We start from the raw sequence: 26,271 nt of genomic DNA on the forward strand, positions 1-26,271 counted from the left end.
TGGTCACTTATCAAATGTCTCTCAGCCTCCAGAACTTGTGATATGTGAGACCTCAAACCCTTTTATGCTCTGGCAGGAGAGTGAGTGCAGCAATGATTCACTGTTCACAGACCAATGTTCAATACACATTGATTTGGTTCTGTATCTTTTTGTTTAAAATGCATCTCCACACAAATGAGTCTGGCATGTTCAAACTTCCTAAATAATCATTTTACCAACATTCTGTAATAAATAAATTGGCCTCAAAAATCTACTGGATATACAAATAAATCTGCAGAATCTCTGTTCAGCAGCAGCAATAAATCCTTCCTCTATCACATACAGTGTTTACATTTGCCTAGGGGCTCTAAAACATTATGAGATGAAATGATTTTCCTGTTCCTTGGTGTCTGACTGCCATAGAATTTAAGTGTTTCATGAATTTAATTGTGAAGAGAACAGTTTAACATCTTTTCAGCCCCCTGAGGGAAAATAGAAGGAGGAGCCAACTGGATATTGCCTGGAAAATGATTAATATTTAAAATTTTACAATGATTACTGTATCAGGGGAGGTTCAGAAGGGCAGCAAATGACCCCATGTCCATTAAAGATCTGTGCAACCTGGCAAAAGAAGGATTTGGTATCAGAAGTAGGGCCTAGCCTTCTGTTTGTGGTTCAGTTGCATTCCAGGTTGCATAAATATCTTTATTTATGCAACAATAAGCCAAATTTCAGCATTTTCCTGAAAATCTATTAGTTGCTGTCAAGCTCTCTGAAAGGTATTCTATTTCATTGCAGGAGAATTCATCTGCCATGCTCTGAAGAGGGTGTTTATATCTCTAGCAACCAAAAGCTTGCAAAAAGGCAGTTGCAATCTTCTGCTGGAGCAGAGGTAGACGAAACAGAAGCTACTACTGTTGCTTAGATGTAAAAAGAATTCTACTTTCAGTGGAAAAGATTGTCCTGACTTGCCTTGATTACTGAAATCAAGGAAAACATTACTTCAGTCTATCAAACCATTTTTGTAGCATTTAGGGAATGAAAGAGAGGATTGCTGTACAAGCTGGGAAAGAAAGAAAAACTACCAGTTGTTCCTCCTTTAAACACACAGCCCTTCATAGTTTCATTTTTCCCATCCCTATTTTGTTTTCTTGGCCCTCCTTTATTCACCTTTTTCTTTTCAAGCAATACAAGAAGGAATTCTAATGTATTGTGTATGATTCTTTATTCTGACCTCCCTGCTTGGTGCACAGAAGTCAGAGTGTAACATGAACCACAATTTGATGTACAGAGCCTGCAGTGGATTCTTGGATTTTATTCAGGATTAAATGACAACAAAATCTTTGAAAACCTGAGAAGAAGGTGGGGTAGTAAAAGGGATGTGTGGGAGAAGAGGAATATAAAAAAAGGATCAAAACAGATAAATTTCAGTTGGCAAGTGATAATATAATTTCAGTTTCCTAGCATTACATTTGTAGCTTCCAATGTATTTTAGTGATGGATTCTGCATAGGAAACTTAATGTAAATTAGCTATTATAAATCTGTTTTCTAACAAGAAAAAAGAATTAAATATAATCTTATAAATTTTGCTAATGTGCTTGGTAGTGAAGCAGAATCAGCAGTAAGAAAAAGAATACTGCTGACAATTCCAGTGAAGAAGAAAATCAATCAAGTATAATGTTCATCATTCCTTATTTACTGGGATAATTTGATCCTGACATTCTGCACTGTGATGGGCATGGCTTGCTTTGTTCAAGATGTTGCCCATTTTGTGCCTTTAGGAGCTGTCTTCTTCTCTTGCCACCAACTTAATACACATCCTTTTAACACACATGCATGGGAAACGAGTATTTCCAGAGTTCCTGATTGCCCCAGCACCTCTCTAATGAATTTCCTTGCAGGGACACATTGTCTGCAGCTCTGCTTTGCTTCATTAAAGCAGTGCTCAATAAATGCTCCTTATCACTGAAAATTAGCAGTGGTGTGAGCAGGTCTGCTGAACTTTGCAGCTACACTCAGGGTTTAGAATGACAGGATCTGAGGGTTGGGAATTGGAAGAAATAAAAATATGAACTCAGAACAGCCTGGAGACTGGAGCATTCATTGCTGCATCTCTCTTAGGGTGGGACTGTGCATTAGCAGATGGCAGCCTAAAAACAATATGTGCTGAGAGAGCTCGAGATGTATGGCAAGATTTTCACCACCTACACAAGCCTTCTGAAGAGTATTGTCTGTCAGGGGTGGCTCAAGAATTTACCAGTTGCTTTTGTGTGGATTTCTGCAGCTATTATCTGCAGAGGATCAGCCAGGAGATGTTGGAGGCAAATTCGAGGCAAATTTTTACAAAATGGAATAAGATAACTAGTCACAATATTAATCCCTAAGCTTTGATGTGAGCCTTGTAAAACACATATAAAGCAGCCCAGGCCCCTCTTTATTGGTAGATTGTGGAGATGGGTTGGGTTGTGAGAGGCAGCAGAAAATTGTGACTGAAGAGCAAATCATGATCTTGCCATCTGCCTGGAAGGAACTATTATATAGGGTTTGCTGTCAATCAACCAACCTGTTTTGAAGCAAAGGCAGAACAGTATATGATTTTTTTTTATCCTGCTCATTTCATGCACTAATTCCCTACTTAGAAAATCACCATTTCCAGCACCAGCACAGAACTCTGGGCTCTGGCTGCAGCTCCCTGCCTAATCCAGCAAACAGGGAGAAGAGGTGTGGAAGAGAATCCTTAGAGTGGTTTTCTTAAATAATGATAAGCCCATAGGTGTGACAAGGAATTAAAATCTAATTGTTTAAGTAATGGCATCAGGGATTATTGGCTGTTGTATGCCACATATTCATGATAATTCTCACTTTATTTTGTTCCAGTGGGAGATCTTTTCCCCAAACTCTCTTCCACTCTCTTTAAGGGTGTCTTCTGTGTTGCTTTATGATATTTTTTTGGTTGGCTTGGGGTGGGTTTTTTCATGAACATAACTGAAGGCAAAAATTGTTGCTGTCTGCCTGCTTTATCTTTTCAAGGATTTTCCTACAAACCCTAGGCTACAGTACTGCACAGCAGTGTATTTCATCTATAACCACATTTCCTCATGTAGCATCTCTAGTCTCGGATGTCCAAGCATGCTAAAATAGGTGTGTGGAAGCCACACTGTGCTCCTGCACAATCCAGGCCATTTTAGATGTAATAAACTGAAATATAATTTAATATCACAGAGTGATTCCATTATAAGAGTCCACACTGCAGGGGACCAGTAGCACAGAAACCTCTCAATTTGTTAATGTTTTTTTTTTTCCCCACCACTATCTGTATTTATAAAGAAGTGGAAGCAAATACAAGGGTTTGCAAATCAGCTCTTTGGTCAGTCCCCTGGTGCAAGGTAAGAACTGAAATTTGCTCTGCAGCTGAGGCCAAGGCAGAGTTAGAAAACTTTAAAGTGTTCTTTTCAGGGTAACACCCGGGCTTAAAAAGACCCAAAGTGCAACACTGCAGAACTGATCTGGCCTCCTGCATTTTAATTTGGCACCAGCCAAAGCTTCCTTTCCAAAAGAGGTGCTGGGCTGTGCTAGGATGTGCTTTGGGTGTCTAAAACATTTCAGAGCCAGGAGAGGCTCTGAGCTCCCAGCAGAGCTCCTGGCACAAATCCACCCTGGCACCTTCCCCACAGCAACCTGGGTGTGCCTGAGCATTGGGAATTGCTCTAACCAAAATTACACTTTGCACCTGATGGTGCTTTGAGCCTTCAAACCAGCTCCTTCCTGTGTCCAGGAGGTTTGAGTTTATAAAAGTTTCCTGTAGGGGGAGAGACACTGAGAGGAAGAGGAGTGTGGTGGGATTTGTTGCCTTTGGGGAAAAAGCCAAAAGGACTTAAAGAAAAGAAAAAAAAAAGAAAAAAAAGGTAGTCTAAGGTAGTGGCAAACAGAAACAAGAACTCGACCTGCCTCTGACTTCAGACCTGGTTTTTGGGTATTTGTTTTTAAAGGTGAGTCTTTGGGAAATAGACTGTTGCAAGCTGTGGAGTGCTTTCCTCGTTGTGTTCATGGTTTGGGTTTTGAGCTTTCATGGTTTGCTGGGGAAATTTTTGCTTCTGGTGGTGGTGGGGACTGGAAAAGGGTTGATGTATTTTTGAGCTTTGGTCTGTGTAACAACTTTTTGTATGGATTTGGCAGCTTTTCCTACAGTTGTCCCTATGCCAGCAGAAGGTGGAGGGTTGGCTGGGCTGCAGGAGTCTGCCAAGAGGAGAGAGAGGGGCTATCAAGCTGGGGCTGACTTGCTGCAATGTTTTAGGTGGAAATTTGTTTCCTAGATAACCTTGTTTCTATGCTGATGTCTGAAGTATCTCAAATTTGACAGAGGAGGCTTTTTTTAACTGCTGTTGAAGCCTCCTTTTTTTATTACTTCAGGATAATGACAGAATCATAGAATGGCTGGGGTTGGAAGGGGCCTCTGAAGACCATCCAGTTCAAGCCTGCTCCTAAAGCTGCTGAAATAATAATGGAGACATATTTTTTATTAAGTTTAACTGGAATTTAGGAACATAAGAAGTGTAGAGGGAGTGACTATAACCCAGTGACCATATCTGAGCTCACCATAGGGAATTTAATTCCCAAAGTTTCGGAATGCCTTTGCTTTTCTTGGATTTATTTTATTTATGTTGTAAATATTAAAAACACTTGCACCTTATATAAAAGTTGACTTTTCAGCAGCAAAAATAGATGCTAAACCTGTGTTTGAGAACTGATAATTGACATAATGAAAGTGATATATCAAATGCCAAATGTCCCCTCTGGCTATAGATACACTAATTTTCACTTCACGCAGCCTCTGATCCGTGATTTGCCCACAGTAAGGGGAATCTTGCCTGTAATGTGGTTTTATCTGGTCTGGAAAAGCAGCTGCAGCCTGACAAAAATAGTAGTTTGTTTTCAAACTGGGAATATTCCATTAGCATTTTATGTAATGGGTTCAACCTGGCTCTTTTAAGAATCAGCTGGAGGTGCTGAGTTTGTGCTGGGATGAATTGGGGAATCCATGAAAAGATTCTGGATTTTCAGATCAGGATGATCTCTCCAGTTATAGATAAAGGTTAATAGTATCACAAGAAGCCATGAACTGCTATCAGTTCATGGGCTGCTTTAGCTTAGATTTCTTTGCTTTTTGGTATCTCTGAACTGAAACTAAATGGACAACTCACCTTCATTACATGATGCTTATGTTTACCTGCCATGATACCCTGAGCACAGTTGTGTTTCGCTGATTTTATTTTAAATGTATTGAGTGCTATTAATTTTTTTATGATGATAATGTACTGCACAGCCAATTCATCTTGTTAATCCTCAGCAAGTGCTGATCTTGTCAGCTAATAGCAAGTTCTAGATAAGGCTTGAGACTTTCTGTGCGCGTTGTCCTACATACTTTAAAAATAACTAGGACACAAACTTTTGTGATATAAACTTCCCTGACAAATATAGATGTGTTCTTTTTTCTTTCTCTCCCCTCTTAGGCTTTGGAAAACTGTAAAAAGCAGAATGCTTGTCTTCCAAACACAGTAATTGTGAAGACCAGACATCCCTTTGAAAAGGAGTAGCCACATGTTTAAGGTAGGCTGGGAGGAACAACTGTGAGAATCCTTCCTTTTGTGTTCTTTTCTCACTTCTCCCTACTTTTGTCAACATTCAAAAGTGTTCTTTAATTGTTGTTTTCCAGTGCAAGCTACTTATTGTGCTCTAGTGGTTGTTGTGGGGTTTTGTTTGGTTGGGTTTTTTTTGGTTGGTTTCTTTTTCCCCCTGTGGTTATGTTATCTCCCTGCTTGGCTCTTCCCTGTATCCTTGAGGATGGTTGACAAAACTGCTGCTTCTGCCAAGCAAGTTTGGTGTGGCTGAGGCAGCAGGGAGAGAGGCAGAGCAGTGATGTGCCATGAGATAAGAGGGTGGAAAGGGGCCAAGAGCAGCAGGTGGAGCATCTCCTCTGAGTGTGCTGTGATCCTTGGCTGATCCTCCATATCCACATGTCTGCACCTGTGCTGGAAACACAGCACATCTCCCAGCACTTGGGGTGGGACAGTAACTGTCTGCACCACCCCCTGGGATGACCCCATGGCAAGTGGCTTCCCTGCACAGGTTGTTCAGCTCTGATCTTTCAGGCTCTTGGTGTGCGTGGTCTTTGTGTCAGTCAGTGTGGTCACAGCCAGACAAATCCTTGGTGTTTATTCCCTGCATGAAAAAATGCTTATCTTTCTAGCTAAGCTTTTCCTGTTTGCCTCCAGGAGAAACACTGCATCTTCTCTTGTCACTGGAAAAATCTGTAGGAGAAGAAAACCTTACAATGCAGGCAGAAGGACTTCATGTTGTCATTGAAGACATAGGAAGGGCAAGAAAGGAAATATATTCAGTTTGGTCACTGAGGTTGAATTAGATGTCCTGCAAGAGAGGGAGACAAGTGGTGAGGACTGAGAAAAGGAAGTCTCAGGATGAGAAAGGTTTTCCTGGGAATGTATCTATCAAAAGTTCTAGACATGAAGAGCACCTGGCTGAGCAGAGGGGATGTGCACACAGAGCAGCAAATATTGCTGCACTCATGCATTGAATGTGGGTTGTGAGTGTTTGTCTGGGCCAAGCTGTGGCCAGGGAGCTGGTAAACCTGTGCTCTCCCTGTACCACAGGAATCCTCTTTGTGTTTCCTGTTCCACTAGGGGAAAGGAAAACAACCAAGAGCAAGAAACAGAGGGAGGTTCAGGACCATGGATGAGGATTTCTTGGCTGGTTTTACTCTGGGCTTCACAGCATTGCTGTTCATGCAATCACATGTAGGCAGCACAATCTTCACATGCTCAGCTGCTGGTTATCCATGTGGGATGGTTCCCAGTGGAGGAAAAACTCTGTGGGGAGATGAGGGGGCCAAGCAAAACTGCTCTGCCAGATTTTTGAAAAAGCTTCCACAAATGTTGTGAACCTAGGATGAGTGTCAGGAATCTGGCTTTTGGTGGAACTGAGGTAAAAGTTGCTGTGAGACTACACTTGGCTCACCTGGGTAGGAACCTTGAGGTAGGGAGGAGCTGCTGCAGTGTGCAGTGCCTGTTGCCCAGGCAGCAGCCAGGGGTGAGTCTGGGCTATGGGAAGGAGCTTTGTAGGGTGGGTGGAAGCAGCTGGGAGGGGTGGAGAGTGCAATCTGTGAAAGGGAAAGCTTCATTGTCCCAGGAACACTGGGACTGAGGAGCTTTGCCATTTCCAAGGTGGTGAGCCTTCTCCTGGTGACCCTGTGAAATGTGAGCTTGGATGTGTCGTGTTAAACCTGTTCATGGGGAAAAGGCAACTGTGGGGGAGGAGGAGAGGGAGGCAGAGGAGGCAGAATGCAGAAAGCAGAGGCCAGAGGCCCCTGTTTGGGTGCAAGCAGCAATCTGCTGTCTGCACGAGCCTGCCTGAGTTGCATATGCTGTCCTTTTCTGTGTGCTCATAAAATTGTGATAAATAGAGGTCCAGGCAGGGAAGAGCATTTATTTTTATTTGCCTATTTTTGTCATTCACTTGGCATCTCTAGATGAATGGTGGAAGCAGGAGGGAAAGGCTGTTCTCCTTGTGCATGCAGCCCTGGGTGTGGGGCAGATTCTCAAAGACAGCTGGATTCCTGCTGACACCTTGCAAGCTACCTTCACCTTGGAAATATCATCCAGTGTAATGGTCTGTGCCAGCAGCTCCACAGAGGCTTCAGTCAGAGCTGTGGATAGGCAGTTTCCATGCTCTCCAGCTGGGATAGCTCAGGTGCTGCTGGTCTCTGTCCTCTCCTCTATGTCCCATCAGGTGTCCGAGTGGGGGTGGAAGGAGATTGGGTTACCTGGTCTGACTGCTGGGAGGTGAAGCACCAGGACAAAGGGTGCTCTGCCCCTCTGCAGGGCATGGATTCATCATGCCCCAGCACTGCCAAGAGCTGCCATTCCCCAGGACACCCCCTTCAGTCCCATCTCTCTTTTGTCTAGAGACAAATTACTTTCAGCCTTCCCTTTTCATGACATTTTGAAATGTGCAGACTACTCACTCATGGTTTCTTTTCCTTCTTATTTTCCCAGTGTATCAGTGTCAGTAGTCCCACAATCAACATGGGCCCAGAGGTGCTTGTAAAGCATCATCCCCTCCCTGTCAGAGCCAGGTGAGGAGGCTGAAGTAAAGCCCCAAACCATCAGGTGGCTATGACACTGTGCTTAGCAAAGAGGGCAAGAGGAAAGTGTTTAATGTCTTGTTGGTCCACTGAAAGTTAAAATTGGCAGCAAAGACATCAAAGCAGGTGTGAGGATGCTTCTGCAAGATTTGCCAAGGACTCCTGTTCTCCTGTCTGATGCTGGGAGCCAGGGCAGGGAGAGGCTGCAAGCACAGCCTGTTTAATATTCTCTCTGTCCCTCTGATCTCCCCCCTACCCTGCAGAAGCAACATGTCCCCTGCTTCTGCAGAGCTTGTCCTGAGCAATAGCAGCATCTGTCAGGGGTTATGGTGGCATTAGCCTCATGGAGCTGGGAGTTAGCAGTGCTTGGCAGAGTGACAGTTCTGCTGTACCTTACATAAATCTGTATCTTGCATAAATCTGTCTCTGCCTACTCCGCCAAGGTGTGTGGTCACAATTTGTCTGATTCTTCCTGCTGTCCACAAGGATTTTGAGTTTCTTAGAAGATTATATGTGTTTGAGACCTTTCTCCTTCATCATTCTTAAAACCTCCCCACTCGTTACCCTTTCACTTGTATCTGTCCCACAAAGTCCTAAAAAGGATGTATGTTAAACAGGTGTTTATTTTCAATTAAATTCCCATCACCTTCCCCTCACAGGAGCTGCAGAATTCTCCCTGTATTCCCATGGGATTGAATTCCTTGAGCCTCTCTGTGGCTTTGGCAGCAAACCCCAACACCCTCCTCCAGCAGAGCTGACTCCTGCTCTGGGTTGTGCCTGATCCCAGGTGCCTTGTTCATCAGTTCTTCATGGTTTTGTTGCCTCTCATTTGCTTTTTTGAGCCTTCTAGACCCTTCTGATGCCAGAAAGTAACAATTACCTCAGTTCTTTGCTGTCTTTCAGTGTCTAAGGAAATTCTTCAGGAAAATAGGAAATCCCTTATTAAACATATCATTATCTCCCTAACCACACTTGTTCTACGTGTTTTCAAACAAAGTACCTGAAAAGAAAATGTTGACCCCTTGAAAGCATCTCTGGTCAGTAAGGCTTGGCCTGAGCCACTCTCTTGTCCTCAGCTCTGTTCAGGGACCTGGTGGGAGAGTCCATGGCCAGTGATGTCCTGTGTCACTTTGTCACACCCACCTGGCACCAATTGCTTCACTGTGTTAAAAGTGTAACAGAGAACTGTACTGAGCATTGTGGCAGAGACCAGCATCACATGCTGGTCTGCAGGGCCAAATATTTGGTGTGTGCTACCCAATAAAACACAGCAGCTCCAAAGGAGCCTGTGATCTGTCAAGTAAACTCATTGCACCTCTTGATGAGAGTCTCCACTGAGATAGATGTCCTCAGGTGCTGAGGTGGAGGTACTTGAGTGTAAGGGTACTTAGTGATGTTATTGTTTATTATTGTTTGGTGTCTTGTGCTGGTGAGCAGTTAAGGTGGCACACTCTTCTACCACAGGTTATCCAGGGGGAATAAAAATGATCCCGCATTGTGTTGTAGCACACATCCTGAGCTCCTAAAATGGAAGTTTGTTTTGTGTCCAAGCCCTTTTTCTTTTGTAGGCAGACATAAGAGCTGTAATACCAAGTGAATGGTATGTACTAACTCTATACAATGGCTCTTTAAAAAAAATAATTACATATGGTACAAGAGGGAGAGGAAACCACTCCATTCCTGTAAATGGCCACTTAAGATGTGGAGAATAAATAACTGCAATAAATAATCTGGCACAGCTGAGCTTTAGCATTTGGGAGTAAATCAGAGCTCTTTCCCCATTGTCTGCAGAGATACCTCGGGAATGGAGCTGGAAGGAGAGATTCCACCCCGAGTTTGTGGCAAGGTGTTGGGAAGCCCCTGGGAGCGTGTGGGAGCCTCCTTACACCTCCCCGCACCTCCCTTCCCCTTGCCGGGCGTGTGCGGGGGAAGAGACTCCCTTCAGCCCCGCTCCCTGGTGCACAAGTGCCAGGAGAAGGCAGGTGAATGAAGGCAGGTGGATAAAGGCAGGGGTAAAGGCAGGTGAATAAAGGCAGGGGTAAAGGCAGGTGAATAAAGGCAGGGGTAAAGGCAGGTGAATAAAGGCAGGGGTAAAGGCAGGTGGGTAAAGGCAGGTGAATAAAGGCAGGGGTAAAGGCAGGTGAATAAAGGCAGGGGGTAAAGGCAGGTGGATAAAGGCAGGTGAATAAAGGCAGGGGTAGAGGCAGGTGAATAAAGGCAGGGGTAAAGGCAGGTGAATAAAGGCAGGGGTAAAGGCAGGTGTATAAAGGCAGGGGTAAAGGCAGGGATAAAGGCAGGGGTAAAGGCAGGTGGATAAAGGCAGGGGTAAAGGCAGGTGAATAAAGGCAGGTGGATAAAGGCAGGGGTAAAGGCAGGTGAATAAAGGCAGGTGAATAAAGGCAGGTGAATAAAGGCAGGTGGATAAAGGCAGGGGTAAAGGCAGGTGGATAAAGGCAGGTGAATAAAGGCAGGTGAATAAAGGCAGGTGGATAAAGGCAGGTGTATAAAGGCAGGTGGATAAAGGCAGGTGAATAAAGGCAGGTGTATAAAGGCAGGTGTATAAAGGCAGGTGTATAAAGGCAGGTGAATAAAGGCAGGTGGATAAAGGCGGGGGTAAAGGCAGGTGGATAAAGGCGGGGGTAAAGGCAGGTGGATAAAGGCAGGGGTAAAGGCAGGTGGATAAAGGCAGGGGTAAAGGCTGTGCCGGCGGTGCCCAGGAGCCTCCGAGGCCGCGCTGCCCGCAGCCCATCCCCGTTCAGCCCGAGCGGCCGCTCCCCTGCGCCGTGCGGGCTCGGCTGCCGCTATTTAAATGCAGCTCCCGCCGCTGGCTGGGGCTGCTGAGCGAGGGCTGTGTCGCTTTAAGGCACATGTGATGTTCTCCCGAGCGGGGATGTGTTGAAATCGGCTCCGGCAGGTCCAGCGCCCGGGAGCCGCCGCCTGGTGCCCGCCCGCGCTCCGGAGCTGCTGCTCGGCCTCCGCTGTCCTGCCCGCCGCGCCTCATCGCACCGGTTTCTATATGTTCTGTATGTTCTGTATGTTATCTGTGACAGCACCATCCCTTCCGAGGGCTCGGCAAGCAGAAGGGGATGCTAGGAAATGATCTAAAGGGGAAAATGAGAAGGTTTCCACCCCTCAAACCTTGGCCACTTTTCTGACGGCAGTCTGAGAGATCAGATGTCTTCTTTACTCTGGAAACAGGATTTGTAACGAAAAAGAGATTTTTTTTTTTTCCCTTCTACTTTTAATCCTGATAAAGAAGATTATTGGGAAGCTATAAAAGAAATCCCTTCTTGTGGTACAGATGGATTTAAGAAAGTATTAGATCTTTCCGATGAACACTACTAGAGTGCTCTGCTCTTGGTTGGATTACTCAGGTAAGGAGCTTCCTCAGGGTTTAAGATTCAGAAAGCAGATCTGGAACTCATCAGATAATAAGTGGCAAATATTCACTGCTGTGTTTCTATATTAATGATAAGATGATCTCAGGGTGAAATGGTGTGTGCGACAGTTTGCTGACGAACGAGTGCATGAAGAAATGTTTGTAAGAAATGCTGGGTTTGAGCAAAGGTAGTTTGAAATAGCGAATGTTTGAGAGATGTTTTTATATTTTTTAAAAAACCACAAAAAACTAATAAAGCCTGAGTGGGTAAAGTAAGTCTGCTGTCCATGTGTGAAGAACGTGATGCTGGAGGGAAGACACAGGAGCATTTAGCAGGTTATGGAAGTTTGGCTCTTTGACTGGGATTTTTAAAGTTCAGTTTAAATAACCTGAACACCTGAAATTCCCCTGCGTGAGACTCGCCTTCCCCTTTGCCTTGGGGTATAAAAAGCACGGGAGCACCAATTATGATAAGAACGTGTTAATTCCTGAAGACACGGGAAGCCTCCCGGGAGCTCCCTGATCTGAGGAGATGGAATCTATTTTGCAAGATAAATGGGTCTAAAAAGAGAGGATAAAAAGTGCATTGTATATTACAAAGCAAACAGTTGGAAATGAAATTAATTATACACCAAGCAGTGCATCAAGCACTCAGTACAGAAAAAGGAAGAGCCTCATGCTGATCAAAATAATGTTTTGGTATTCTCTATTAATTATACTTGTCAGTTTGTGTTGTTCATTTCAACTAATTAGACTTAAAAAGCTTCCCAAAGACTCTTCTGCTTTAAAATCAGGGCAAAAAAAACCCCATTTATATGCAGATATTTTATTACCACAGCATTTCACTATTTGAATATTGTTCATCTTCCTACTGTAGAAATCCCCTGATATTGCATGCAGGGTTTCGTTGTTTTTTTTTTTAGTAAAGACATGATTTTTTTCCATGTGAGAGATTGAATCTTTCAAAGTGTTTCTTGCTCTGTGAAAATGATGTTCAGCTGATTGGATTATTAGATAGAGAGCAGCATCCCGTCATTGGCTGAGTGAGGAGAGTGCCTGAAGTTTGATTAATTTGGCCATCTGAAATGCAGCAGAAGGTGCTGTTAAAGGAACTGGACGATGTGTAGCGTAGCTGAGCCTTGCAAACCTCCTGATCCTTGCAGGCACTGAGAAAGAGCTGCTGAAGTTAACAAGTCAGAGGGAAATTCAGCCAGTTAGTACAGCCATGAACACAAGTATGGAAAAAGAGTTGTCTGCACTGGATGGCCAAGAGCACCAGCACCAGCAGACAAAGAAATTGTTTTTTCTCTTTGCAAAGGGAATATTTTTAGTATTTTCCACACAGTCTGCCTTGTGGAAACATCAGATCTTCTATAGAGCACATCTGAAATTCAGTCTGGCCATACTCCAGTCCTTGTGCATGCACAGGTCGAACAAAAGGAAGCTGATTTCATCTGGGGATTAGAACGTAATTCTGAGAAACAATTACTTTGTTTGGTAGATAAATGCATGATTAATAATTAATTCTCACAAAAGCAAAAAAACAAACAATGTGCTGTTACCTTCTGGGTCAGTAATAGCCTTCTTAGCTTTGGGTATGGAGTATTTTGGCAATATGTCTTGAATATCTGAGGATGTGTTATGCCTTTCTGCAATGTATTTAAAGCAGCTTTGATACTGCCTGGACATCATGTTGGCTTTTTCCAGCTGGTGTTGTGACTTTTTAAAATTTGGTTTACATTTTTAACTCCCCTGTAAATTGAGCTATGGATCAGTGTGAGAATATTTCCCAGCTTCTATTTATATTGTGATTTTTTTAGTCCTCAGATTATTACAGTTTGATTTTAACCACTGAATTATTAAAGTTGCCCAGGCTGCTGTGTTGATGTCTCTTTACCTCAGCTGTCCTTTTTGGGCATGACCTTTGTTGTACAATAATTGCATCCTGCAGGGGGGAATAATAATCAAAATACATTTAGCAAAAGGAGTGAAAAAGAAAAATATTAAAAACACTGTTGTAATGGAAGCTGACTATTGTGTGTGCTGTAAGGTATTGGATAATAATGCGTATCTAATATTTTGTTTAGAGAATGGCAGTGGTCTCTGCAATGTCCTGGGTCCTGTATTTGTGGATAAGTGCCTGTGCAATGCTGCTCTGTCAGGGGTCCCTCCATCACACTTTCCAGCAGCATCACCTGCACAGACCAGGTAGGACTGAGCTCAGCTCTGGGCTTGCAGGCTCTCTGCCCATGCTCCTGTCTTGATAAATGACTGACTAATCAAAATTTTTTTAAGTTTTATGAGTTGTTTGCCTTTGTATTGCACAGCATCTGTTTGTTGGTGGGTCTAATGTGTGTTGTGCCTTGCCAGTCCGATGTGGGAATAGTCATCCTTTAATATCCTTTTCTAGCAATTGCCCAGCATAAGAATCCCATTGTGGGTAATGGTTCAGTTTCTGTGTGCTTGTTTCTCTCTCTCCTTCTTCCCATTTGGTGAAGTTCTGGAATTTCTGTGGAACTTGGACACTGTGAGAACACAGGTTTGTGGAACTTTGTGCTTATCTGACCCAAACTGGGGTCAGGTTTGTTCCTTAAGCCACGGGCACTGAATCTCCCTCAGTCACCCATGTGTGTTGGGGGTCAGGTTAAAGGAGGTTAAAACTTCTTGGGTTCTCAGGTTTACCTCTCAAATTGATGGGACAAAAGTGTGGCCTGGAGGAGAATTTGGGACTGTGAATAGAGTGCAGTGCCTGTAAAGGCTGAACCAATCCCACAGGTTAGCAGGAGAGAACACAGCTCACTTGGACTGCTGGGTCTGCAGGGACAGCACAGCAGTGGTTTTATTGTGTTTTTATTAATAGAAATGGATCGCATAACTCCTTCAGCTGCTAATTACACTTTGAAGAATGTGCTGTGATAAAAATTGAGGTGGTGGCATTTTCTAGCATAGTATCTTCATCTGGTTAAAATTAGATGGGCCAAGAATGTCACTTAAACAAATTTTAATCCAAAGAAAAGGTGGGAGAGGCTTTAAGAGTTGTAGAAATGAAATATGGAAAGTGTTAACTCAGTGATGAGTCATTTTACAACGTGGCAATTAATATTTTAATGGTTTTTGATTGAATAACATCCCTTCAACGACAAATGATCTTGAACACAATCTTTAGCGACTTTAAAACTCAAAGTTTTCCCAAGTATGTTTCTCGTGCAGAAATCACAGGTATTGGCAATGTCTTGGTTTGTCTTAATAAAACATAAATGTTATAGAGAAAGAGACCAAAATCCTTGCTACGCTAGGTCTCGGTACCCATGTTAGAGTATCAGATTAACCAAGTGTGTTACCTTTACACCCTGGCACTGGAAATCTGGGAATGCTTGAAGTTTGAGAAGTGAAGGTCTTATTTGGGACTTGCAGAGATTTATTATAGTGCAATTATCAATTCTGCTGCTGGTTATTTGAGTGTGTCCGTAGTCAAGGAAAGGGGGGAATAAAGAGCCCAGCTGCACAGGTATGTAAAAGGAAAATGTAATATCATTTTATGGAATCAGTTGGAACAAGTGACATTATGAGAAAAAATGAGAGCTGGGCAGATCCAGAGTGCTACATTTGCCTAAGCTTGAAAAATCACCTTTTTTATGAAGCAAGAACAGCAAGACACTGAATGCATACCAAATGTTGGGGAAATGTGAAAAATGACAAAATCTTTCACTCAGGGATGTGCTACAGATAGAGTGAAGGTTTTACAGCTGCCTCATCACCTACTTAGAAGCAGCCAAGCTTTCCCTCCTGCGAGCCTGGCTCAGGCAGCTTCTCTGCACCCTACATGAATAAGATTGATGGTGTTCTGATCCCAGGCAGCCAATTTCAGTCTCTCAAGAAATAATCCACTACACTGACAGATGAGTGGAATTTGACATGATGTTCACCTCAAATTCAGATTGTGCTGCACCTGGGAAGTACCAGCCAGTGAGTGTCCTTTAGGGACTCTCAGATATTTTGGACAATTTCTGCTGTCACAACAGAAAATCAAGACAGCGTTTTTTTTTTATAAGGCCATGAATTTACAGTCTGCCAACTGAATGTGAAAGGTTGTACATAAAAGGGATGGAAATATGTTAACTAGCAAACTGAGTGGTTTTAATGTATTCAACTGCAGTCCCTGAGCACACCCTATTTTTCATATTTATATTATTAGGAATGCATAGTTTACTTTTAGTTAGAAACTCAGTAAGCAAGATTAAACTGTTCAGCCAAATAAAAGTGAATAAAAAATGGATGCAGATGAGCCAAAACATGATTTCAGTAATTTAATATTTGGTGTATGAAATTTCAACTTATTGAATCATGGCAGATAGAGCTGTAATCAATAGCATGCTCAGCATACCTTTACTTTCAGTTTGTGATCATGCATAGATAATGAGCTGCTCTAAAATTAGAGAATTTGAGCAGTTCATCTCCATCATGGGGCCACTGTGGTACAAGATAATTAAAAAGACAGGTTCCACCCCATCTTGTTCTTCCCATTCTTGATGAATAGAAGAGTCTCACTGAGCACAGGAAGGTGCAAGTAAAAGATAAAATCCTCTTGGAGTGTATTTAGCATAATAAACTTGAACTGAACACGGTGGATTAGCACAGTGAATATATCCATCTGGACCACAGCAGTTAATCCAATTTGGAAACCCTGGAAATCAAGGGCAATATATTAAAAGGTTAGTTTATCATCAGAGATTTCCGAGCTTGATCTTTTTTTTTTTTTTCCTCCCAGAAAGTTTCTTAAGCAAGTATCTGAATGGGCTGGAATAGATTTTTACACACTGTGCAATCACAGAAGCTTAAAGCCTCTTTCCAGTGCAGTATAATTTTTCATTTTTATAATTCAGTACTTCTTTATTCAGTTAGATGACTTAGCAGAAGGTATGAACCTGGAAACAAATGTGATAAACTGCTCTACATGACAGTATTTGTGATTGACTGTAGCTTTCTTTTCTGTGAAACATTGGCAGGTGAGCACAGGTAGTAAGGCCATAGTAAATACTGCTTGCTTCTAAGATGAATGATGCTGTGTTATTTGTGCCTGTTCATTAATTCTTTTTTGTCTCATTAACACAGTGAGAGGTTTGAGTGCTGCTCTTTAGTGCCCTTAAATATTGGTGCCTGTTCCTTTTGACCTAGGTAGGTGAGGAAGAGGAGACCTGGGAGCAAACCTGCAGAACCTACTACAGTGTAATTCCCCTTGGGCAATACTCATGGCTTTCTGCAGGGTTTTTTATGACTATATTTCATTTTCATGAAAATCATGTTAGGCAAAGGATGTGTGAAAGCATTCACAGGAAATAACTTTATGTGGAAACAAATCTCCATCTTCTTTGCAAGCTTGTCATTTCTGTGTGATTTAAGAAGAAATAGTGGTAATGAAAAGAATTCCACGCTGGTTGTTTTGGTCTCTAAGATACACACGGTTGTAGGGCTGTTGAATTGGCCTGAGGGGTTACAGTGGACATGATTTGAAGTTATCTGAGTGCCTGTGATAGTTCATTGATCATCTGATTGACAGGATTGATCCTTCCAGCAGTAGGAAGTAGATGCTGGGATTTGGTGACACAATATATTAGCAAAGTACAGGATTCAAATTTAAAAAAAAATAATAAAAAAACAGTCATCACCTTTTCAATCATGTAATTCTCTGCAAAATTCTGATGTTGTTCCATAACATGGTATTGGATCTTTCTGCTAATCATAGGTGATAACACTGGCCACTGGAAGGACACAGAATTCACCTGTAAGTTTGTGCAAATGAATTAAGTACACATCAAGTTAGTCTTGTGTGCAGTGTAAAGATGTAAGGCAGACACAAGCAGAAAAAAGTACCCACTGTAGCACTGCTGACATTTGCAAATATGCTAATTAAAAATAGGCCTGTTCAGAGGAAGAAACCACAGACTGAATCAAGGCTGGAATTTTATGATGCTAAACATAAAGTACCTTTTATTGTGACAGTAGTTAATGATGTGCCTATTAAAAATCTTCTCAAAAAGTGATTCTCTATACTACATATTATGAGATGGAAAAATCAGTCTCAAAGCAATTCTGCACCAACTAATAAGGAACATCAACCTAAGGATGCTGTGAACATGTTTCTCAGTAGACAGCATTTTGCAGAAACTGTAGTGTGTGGCTGTGAGCAAAAAATGTCTTAGTTCTGATCTTGGCCTTCCCACTGATTTTTTTTTTTATAGCCTTGGGGTAAACTGCATATTTTCACATTTCAAAAGGTCTGCTATTTTCATATGCCCCATATATGTGGCTATTCAGTTCAAAACAGGCAGGGTTTTGAATCTAATTCCTCGGGAAAGTATAAATAAAATGTGTCTCTACTTTGTAGAACAATCGAGATTTGGAAGGTGAGTTCAGCAGGATTTTTGCTCTTGGTGTTGACAGAAGCAAGTGTGGCACTAGGCAGTTAATATATAAAGTTTCTGTGATTAGCAAGAATTGTATTTTATTAATCACATGTTGTGAATGCAAACTGTTGCCTTCAGTATACACTGTTCGAATTGCCAGGAACACAGCCAGCCATGGCCATGAAAGGTGACAGCTATTTTTTCTTGCTGTGTTAATTAAAATCAGCACATTTTTAAGTTCTAAGGTCTGACTCAGTTTTCATTTACACCACCAAATGCACAGGAAGCAGCACAGTGCCCTGGTTTGTTCGCAGTCAGAAAATTCTGCTCACAAGGAGCTGTTCCAGTCACTCACTGGAAAGATCTCCCTTGTGATACCTTTGTTATACCCACCTGGCCTTGACAGGCTGCTCTTGAAAATGTGAAATTACCAACTGCTAAGTGAAGAAATCCAGGTTGTAAGTACCTACTGTGTTCCTGGTCACATACAAAATACATTTGGATGTATGTGGACACGTATTTTGTTTAGGAAGAGAACTGATGTGACAAAATCAACACTTAAGCATGAGGTAGGATTTCTAGCAGCATGATGGCAATGAACTGCCTGCTGTGCTCGTGTGATGGGCTTGTTTACAGCAGCAGACTTGATCAGAAATATTGCAGCCTGTGATTTTGGTTTTTTTGATTATTTTTTTCCTGAAAAATCAAACCTCTGAAAAAAACCCAGCATGGCTCCATGGTGTGCTTGGAGATAGGGTTAGCCATGGGGGTTTTTGGGGTCTGTTGACTGGGACACAGGGGAAGTGTGAAAAATGCATATTTTAAGACTATATATGTGGGGGAAGTTATTTTTAGGCATGAGATACTCACTTTGAGGAACACCTAAATCTTCCAAAGGAGAGGAATTTATTCTTCAGGCCTTGCTCACACTCAAAGATGCCAGGGGATTAAAGGAAAGAGTTGACATACAACAGAAAGAGTTTCATGTTTAGAATAGAATGTATGCATAAGCATGAAGGATGTATGAATATGCAACAAGTGTATTGGTTTAAGGGTGATTCCTTTGTTCACAAGTCATGCTTTCTGTGACTTAGTGTCCGAGAGCATCCAGACGTCTGTAATTCTTTGATTTTTATTGTCTTGTAATTGTCCTAACTCTAAACTTTCTTACTGTAATTGTATTATTATTTTTATAACCATTTTATTATTATTAAACTTTAAAAATTTTAAAAACCAAGTGATTAGCATTTTTCACAGGAAGTAAAGGGGAAGGGATAGGTTGTCATTGCCAGGGATCTGGCTGGTCAGTGGCAGGAGGAGAAGGGCAGCTGGGATCCTCACAGCTTGGGGCAGGTGCAGGAGAGCTGGCACCAGTGACACTGCTGAATGGGATGCCTTCTTACTGCTGATCCAGAGAGATGGAGCAACCTCAGGGGGAGCAGGTGTGTCAGCTCAATGGGCTGTGAGGAGCAGCATGGCCAGGGTGTGCATGGGGCCATGAGCAGCCATGGGGAGCTCCCCAGGAGCTGCTGGAAGCGTGGCTGCATTCCCCTGTTGGGTGCCACCTTCCCTGTGGGTGCACTCCTGGGTCACCCTCACTGCACACCCTGTGCAAAACAGCAAAGTGCTCCCACAGGGACAGTGGGGTGATGCCTCCTGTGAAGGTGCTTTGCCCTGACACTCTCTGAGCTCTGGTTTGGTCCCCCTGTCTGATGGATTGAGCTGTGTCTCACAGACAGGATGGGACCCGGACTGGTTGCAGACCTAGGATTTATTATCTGTTTGTACCATATAAGCAAAAAGCCAGAGACACTGAGAAAGAAAGATCCATGCAAATCCAGATCTAAGACAAGGTGGCAGCTTAGGCAAAGCCTTTTTCTGCATATTCTTTGAACCAATAGCATAAAAGAAGAGGTGTAAAGTCATCGTACTCTAACCAATAAGAAAAGAACCCTGTGGGTTTAACATTACCAAAAGGACTTCTATGAACCTCAAACAATACACAAGAATTCATTATAAAAGATTGAAACTTTTTCTATCTTTGCAAAGCATATATCTAGGACTTTTCACATCTCGAACTATCAATAAGTTCTTGTTCTTTCTTGTTCCTTATGATAAATATAAATGCATTCACTTGATTCTTATTTTCCTAGCTTCCCATGAGAAGGTTTTGAAATTTCCCAGCTTTATGTCTACTTTCTGGGGCCTTTTTGCACTTTCTAAAATCTTTTACCTTTTTATATTCCTACACCCCTGCTGTGCCCTTCCTCCTGGCCATGCTTCTGTCCCCATCCCGGGCCACTTCAGCCACTTCAGCTCTCCCTCAGGCAGACACTTGGGCAGGAGCTGCCCTGGGGAAGCAGGGACCAAAAAGCTCCTCTTGCTGTGCTGGCCCCAGCAGCATCTCCTGCTCCCAGCCCTGTGCTGAGCATCCCTGGCCAAGTGCAGCCTCGGGGCCCTGGTGAGTCATGCAGGGACCTTTCAGTGCACACCACTATTTGTAGCTCGCTGTCATGGCCTTAAAGACTGTGAGAATTCATTCTGTGCTGGTGAAGTCCCAAGGAAAATTTGGCACCTACAAATATAAACCCCAGAGGCAAACTACATAGCTCTGGACTGAAGTATTTCTGCTGATAACATCAGAAACATGCCTTTAATGATTAGCCTGCTTTAGTCCAAGGCTCATTTATATTTTAAAAAGTAATATTCAAGTGCATCGCTTCACAAGATTGATGTGTTTTCCCGTTTAAGTTTGATATTATTTTCTCCTGTAGTGTCTATAATATTTTGTTTCCTTCTGAATGTTTTTCGTTCCAGTCTGTGAAACCAACCTGTGCTGTGAGCAAGATTTTTTTTTTTTTTTTTCCTGGTGGAACTCAATATTTTTTGCTGTTTTCAGATGCCCTGTACAGAACAGCTTTTTCCAGCTGATCTTACTCCTTTGCATGGGAGTGATGCTGGAGCTTTCTGTTCATCATGCCCTGGGAAGGGACCATGAGGACTGCAGCACAGTTGGAATCTAAATTTATGAGACTCAGGCAGTGATGCACAATGGGGAATCGGGGGTGTAAATTGAGCTGAATGAAGTTACAAAGCCCAATGTTTCCGTGACTCATATTTCTACGCTCTGTTTAGATTGTTTTTTGACATCTTTCTCTTGCCTTCTGTATTTCTTTTGGAATACCAGTTTGTCCCTTTTCCTTCACAGTGGGTAAGAAAACATTCCTGCCCTTATTGAAAAGTTGCTTCAGTGACAGCAGCATGCAGGATCATTGTTGCTATCGTGATAATCAATAACTGTGTCCTACTATTCCATTGTAATCCTTATTCTGAGAAAACAGCTTGGCTTGGGAACTGAAATGATGGCAGGAATAGAAAATTTTACTCATTTTTGGATGATGTGAAAGTAATTCCTTGAGAATCAGTGAATGAAGTACAGAACATAAACAACTGTTAGGTTGGGTACCCTTGTTGTGGTGCTGTGTCTTTCCAAGTAACCCAGGGAATAACCTGCTCTCCATGAGCAGCTCCCACGCAGCCACACATGCTGGGAGATTTTTGGAATTGGGTACAAATATTTCTACCATGAAGAGTTAAGTTTACTTGTACACCATGTACCTTAACTGTTGCTAAATGAATAGGCCACCAAAAACCAGCTTAAACAGTGATCCTTGTCTCTTGATTATGAGGAGAGCTGTTGGCTCAGATTAAAGAATGTTTTTAATCCATCCTCATGCACAATCCAAAAATCTGCTGGATTAATTTAATTTTCTGTAGTGGACAAATCTGAATCAAGAACCTTCATTTTGAACCTACCAAAACACAGGGAGCAAAATAAAATATACTGTCAATTAAACTGTGTACAAGTGAAAGTTATGTCTGTGGAGAACTCAATTAAAGACTCCTATGCATGTACATATCAGTTTGTTGGAAAGTGAGGAACCTGGGACTGGGATTTTTCTGTGTAAATAATGGCAGCAACCAAAGGCTCTACAGATTAGCCTGGGTACAGGCAAAAGCCTCAGGATCTAAACTGCAGCCCTATGTTAAAACTTTATTTTTACTGTCTTCATTAATGCTCTCCAAAACTGCTGTGAAATATTGCTGGCAAGCAAAGCTTCAGTGCAATTGTACTGTGTTGTTCAGGATTTATTAATTATAATCTTTTCTTGCAGAGTCTATTTATATTTGATCATGACATTAATTGGTTGCCAAAACAAACTAGAGTTAATGGTGTTTAATTAAGTGCTTGAGAGCAAGCAAGGACATTTTATTTGGAAAATTGGTTTCATTGATTTATATGTTTGTTTCTTAAAAGAACATGCAGAAATGAAGGGAACCTATTGGTTAGCACCTCTTTCCTACATTCTGCCCAGGAATCACAATAACACAGTGGTGACTGAACATGTTCAAGGTTTAAAAGTATCTGTAGCTCATATACTTGCCTATATAAACATACTAAAAAGTAAGTGTTCACATTCTGAATAATTCTGAATTTAAATAAAACCAAAAATCAGGCAGAAATCAGATCAAATAACACTGAAACTATCATTAAGGTCATGTTCAGAACACTGCATTTTGAAAAAATTACATTTTAGAGAAGACTTTAGCTTCATTTCTGGACTGACTAAAAGTGCTGAGGATAAGGAAGGTATGGTAAAATACACTGAAATATGACTTGATATAGGTATTTCCTGTAATTATATTAATTTAAAAAATCCATTATTTTATTTCTATGATACAGTAATTTCTATGCTTTCTATCATGTCTTTAAAAATTGGCTAATTTTACAGTTCAGAACCCTTTGAACACTAGCCTATTTCATGTTTTAAAGCCAAAATTGGATCTGAGTGGGAAATTCTGAGCACTTAATATTTGAGGGGTTTTGTTTGTTTTTAAGAATCAGTTTCTTAAGTTGAAACTAAAAAGCGAATCTATGTCTTTGTGCCTTCTTTATTTCTGCCTTGATATTCTTCTTTGGGGAAAAAAATTATCTGTGCAGCTACCCAAAACAAGCCATCATCCTGATAAAGGCATAAATCCCGTCTGGAAGCAGAAGCTCAGGTCTGCCAGTGGCTGCCTCTTTCCCAAGAGGAATCAAGACCACAGAGAGCTCAGATGCAATACCAGGGTGAACATGAGGAGGATCTTGTGTGTCCTTCTGGCTGGGACCAGCTCTTTTGGTTTAGAGCAGCGCTGAAATTGAAGTAGGTGTGGTGTTTTTAGAAGTTGTCCCTTTTAACACAAGGATACACTTTTCATTAAACAGCAGAAATCTGGGGGGAAAACCTTGCTTCAATCATAAGCTCTCATGGCTAAGTTAACACGATTTTGCTGTGACTTCCATTAACTCGTCAAATTCCTCTTTTTGGTTACTTGCATGGAGTGCTTTAAAATTTGGGTGCTCAGCCAGCCAGAAGTCACAACTGTGTGAAACAGGGAACCCCAAGGGATGAGTTGAGCTCACAGAAGTTTTTGAGTTCCTAATTGTTTTCAGTGTGCTGGGGCAGGGTCTGACAGAGAAAAGCTGTGTCTAAGCCAGCTCCCACATCTGTAATATAATTATTTCTTTAGCAGTATCTTTTTGTGAAGCTTTTTTTTTGTGAAGCAGTTTTTTTTCTCCTCCAGGTAATTAGAAACTGTGTTCCCTCAGCTGACATCTCAGTGCTTTCTCCATTAATTCAGCTGCCTGGGTGGTGTTTATCCTAACCTTGTTTTGAGCTTCTCCAACAAATAGATGACTCCTTTAGTTCTAATTTAGTTTCTCGTGGTATTTCTATTATCTCTTTCTAGTTGGCAGGCAAGGAAATCAGATGTGCATCAAATGAAACCATTTGTCATGGATTAGTGCATGCAAATGCCTTGACAACAGCAGTAGACAAAAGCTGTGAGTGTCTGAAAGCTGACTTAGGAAGAGAAAATTAACAGGGCCAAAGCAGCACTGATAGCTGTCCCTAAATTAGATTATTCAATGCCTAAGAGCAGGACAACACATCTGTGCCCTCCCTTGACATTTGTCCTCTACTGAAATCTTAATACATTAGGGAAATTCACAGTGAAGCCTGTGAAGTGGGGAATTGTCTGTGGCAGCTCCTGGCTTTCCCAGGAATATGGACACATCAGGATCTTCCTCTATCCATTAAAAGCCACCAGGGGTGGAGGATGGGGCTCACAGGTGGGCAAAAATAGAGAAAAAACATTAATGATCCTCCAGGCTTGTGTATCCCAATTTCTTGCAGCACAGGAGAGCTGCCAGGCAGGACTCAGTGAATTCTGTTGAGGTTGAGTGTATCGTCCTCAATGACTTCTTTGGAAATATTTTGCATTTCCTTCTTTCCCCGAGGGCAGAATTGGGTAATTGTTTAATGCTGATTCCTGCTGTTGATAACACGCTGCACTGAATGAGTTGAGTGGTTATTAGATATTTATCTCACTCTTGCCTTGGTTACTCCAGCTCTGTTATGAGCCTGCTTGGCCCTAAGAGGTAAACGTGAGCTCTGGAGTTCCCTGCTCAGAGGATGGAGGGAGGAGGAGCTGAAGCACAGTTGGAGGAAGGGGAATTTTGAGATGCCCTGACTGGGAGCAGGCTGTGGGCAATGAGCACCCAGGACACATTGCATTTCCAGCCCTCCAAAACCACCCCTGGGGGATCACCAAACACTGGGGCTGTCATTTAGTCTACAGTGTAGGCAGATTACCAGTTGTTTTCTGTAGGTTTTTATCCTGTTTCTGTCTTTTATTTCCCTTCTCCCTTCCTCTAAACCAATTTCCTTTGTTTTTCTCTAAATCTTCCTTCATGTAAACTCCTAAGGCTCTCAGTTTTGGAAAAAGCTTTCTGAACTTTCTCTTCTTAATTAATACATCTTGATGTGGTGTTTGAACAACAAAATTCCATTTGATTTCATCCCAATTCGAACACCAGCAATATCTTAATAAACTAAATAGTTTCAAAGAGGTTTATTTTAAAAATGTATCAAAATGGAACTGTTTGATTAAAAAACTTGAAATGCTAGAAATTCTTCTTCCTGATATTGGTAGGATAGATTAAGTGGTTTTTTTTAAGAAAAACTGGGAAAAATATAAATTGTAATATCAAAAAAATAAAAGTATATGATATATAAAATATAAATCATCTTCTACCCATAGGAAAAACTATTTCTGTTGATCAGAATCGTCCAGTGTGAAAGATTTTGTTTCTTATGTTTACACCATTCGTGTTTTGATTGGTACCTTCTCCCAGCAGTGTGGTATCAAACAGTCCTTTGCAGCAGTCAGTCCTCTGAGGTTCAGGCTATGCAATTCCCCCCTAAACCCTGTTCTTAGGTAAAAGTAATTACTTCGTACATTCCTTTCTTGGTTTTTAGCCTATCAAAGGAAAAGGTGTAATCTGTAGTGTCTAGAGATGGAAACAAACTACAAAGTAGTATCAGATTTATACTGGATTCCTCTTGATGAGGATTGTGTGTCTTTAGTATGCTGCTCCCTAGATCTGAGGGGCTGTGCTCTTTAAGAGGTGAGAAGAGATTATCCCTTAGTCCTGAGAGAATCTATGAATCAAAATCTGGATGGGAAATTCATGCCGAGTTTAGCATGCAAACCTGCTTTTAAATGTAACTATGGTAAAATAATTTTCTCTGTATAATGCATTATATACATTAGTATCTCCAGTTTCAGGTATCTTTCTCTGAGTTGTGTTCTCTCTGCTTTCCAAGTGCTTTAATGTCCATATTTCACATAGGTTGCAAAGATATGAACCAAACTCAGATATACCTTTGTCAAGAGGGATTATTCCATATTTTGATAGCACATATGTGTCTCAGAACCACCTTTGGTATAAAACAAAAAGGCAGTCTAGTTTTACAGGGATGCCAACAACCAGTTTGGTTTTTTTTTCTCTTTATGGCCAGCCCAGGGACAGCCTGTGCAGCATCCAGCAGTGGAACAGCCCATCAGAGGAAACAGCTCTCCTCCAGGAGCACATTTCTGGGAGATGGGATGGAAACAAGTGAGGTTTTGTTACTCTGCTCCTCACAGCCTCCTCTGGTGGCTGCCAGACACTGTTGTGCAGCTGGTACCCAGAGCAGGCTCCCCTCCCTCGTGCTCTGTCCTTGGCATGGCTGCTCTGGGCAGGGTGATGGATCAGAGCCTCCAGCTCCCTCTTTCCATGGAATCAAGGGCTTTGCCTTAAGCCAACTTCACACTGGCTTAAACTTCCATGGTGGTTAAGCTGTAATGGCTCAGACTGCCCCAGCTGAGAGGTGTAAAGAGCCCTCCTGTTGCTTGTGCTCAACTGAGAAACAAGTTGTGCCATGCCAGGGAATGTTTCCCTGCCCAGGGAATGTTTCCCTGC

The 26,271-nt window shown here is 42.1% G+C and overlaps 1 protein-coding gene across 1 annotated transcript in view; it reads left to right on the top strand.

Annotated features, from left to right (window-relative positions):
• The first annotated feature begins 10,965 nt into the window (after positions 1-10,965).
• Positions 10,966-26,271, top strand: part of TAFA1 (TAFA chemokine like family member 1) — a 210,019-nt gene continuing 194,713 nt past the window's right edge. The window contains exons 1-2 of the mRNA XM_021550941.3: positions 10,966-11,512; positions 13,605-13,725. Of these exons, the coding sequence (XP_021406616.1) occupies positions 13,608-13,725 (118 nt within the window). The 5' untranslated portion in view covers positions 10,966-11,512; positions 13,605-13,607. The remainder of the gene's footprint in view (positions 11,513-13,604; positions 13,726-26,271) is intronic.

The sequence above is a fragment of the Lonchura striata genome, chromosome 12 (genome assembly GCF_046129695.1).
Source record: "Lonchura striata isolate bLonStr1 chromosome 12, bLonStr1.mat, whole genome shotgun sequence".
Classification (NCBI taxonomy): domain Eukaryota; kingdom Metazoa; phylum Chordata; class Aves; order Passeriformes; family Estrildidae; genus Lonchura; species Lonchura striata.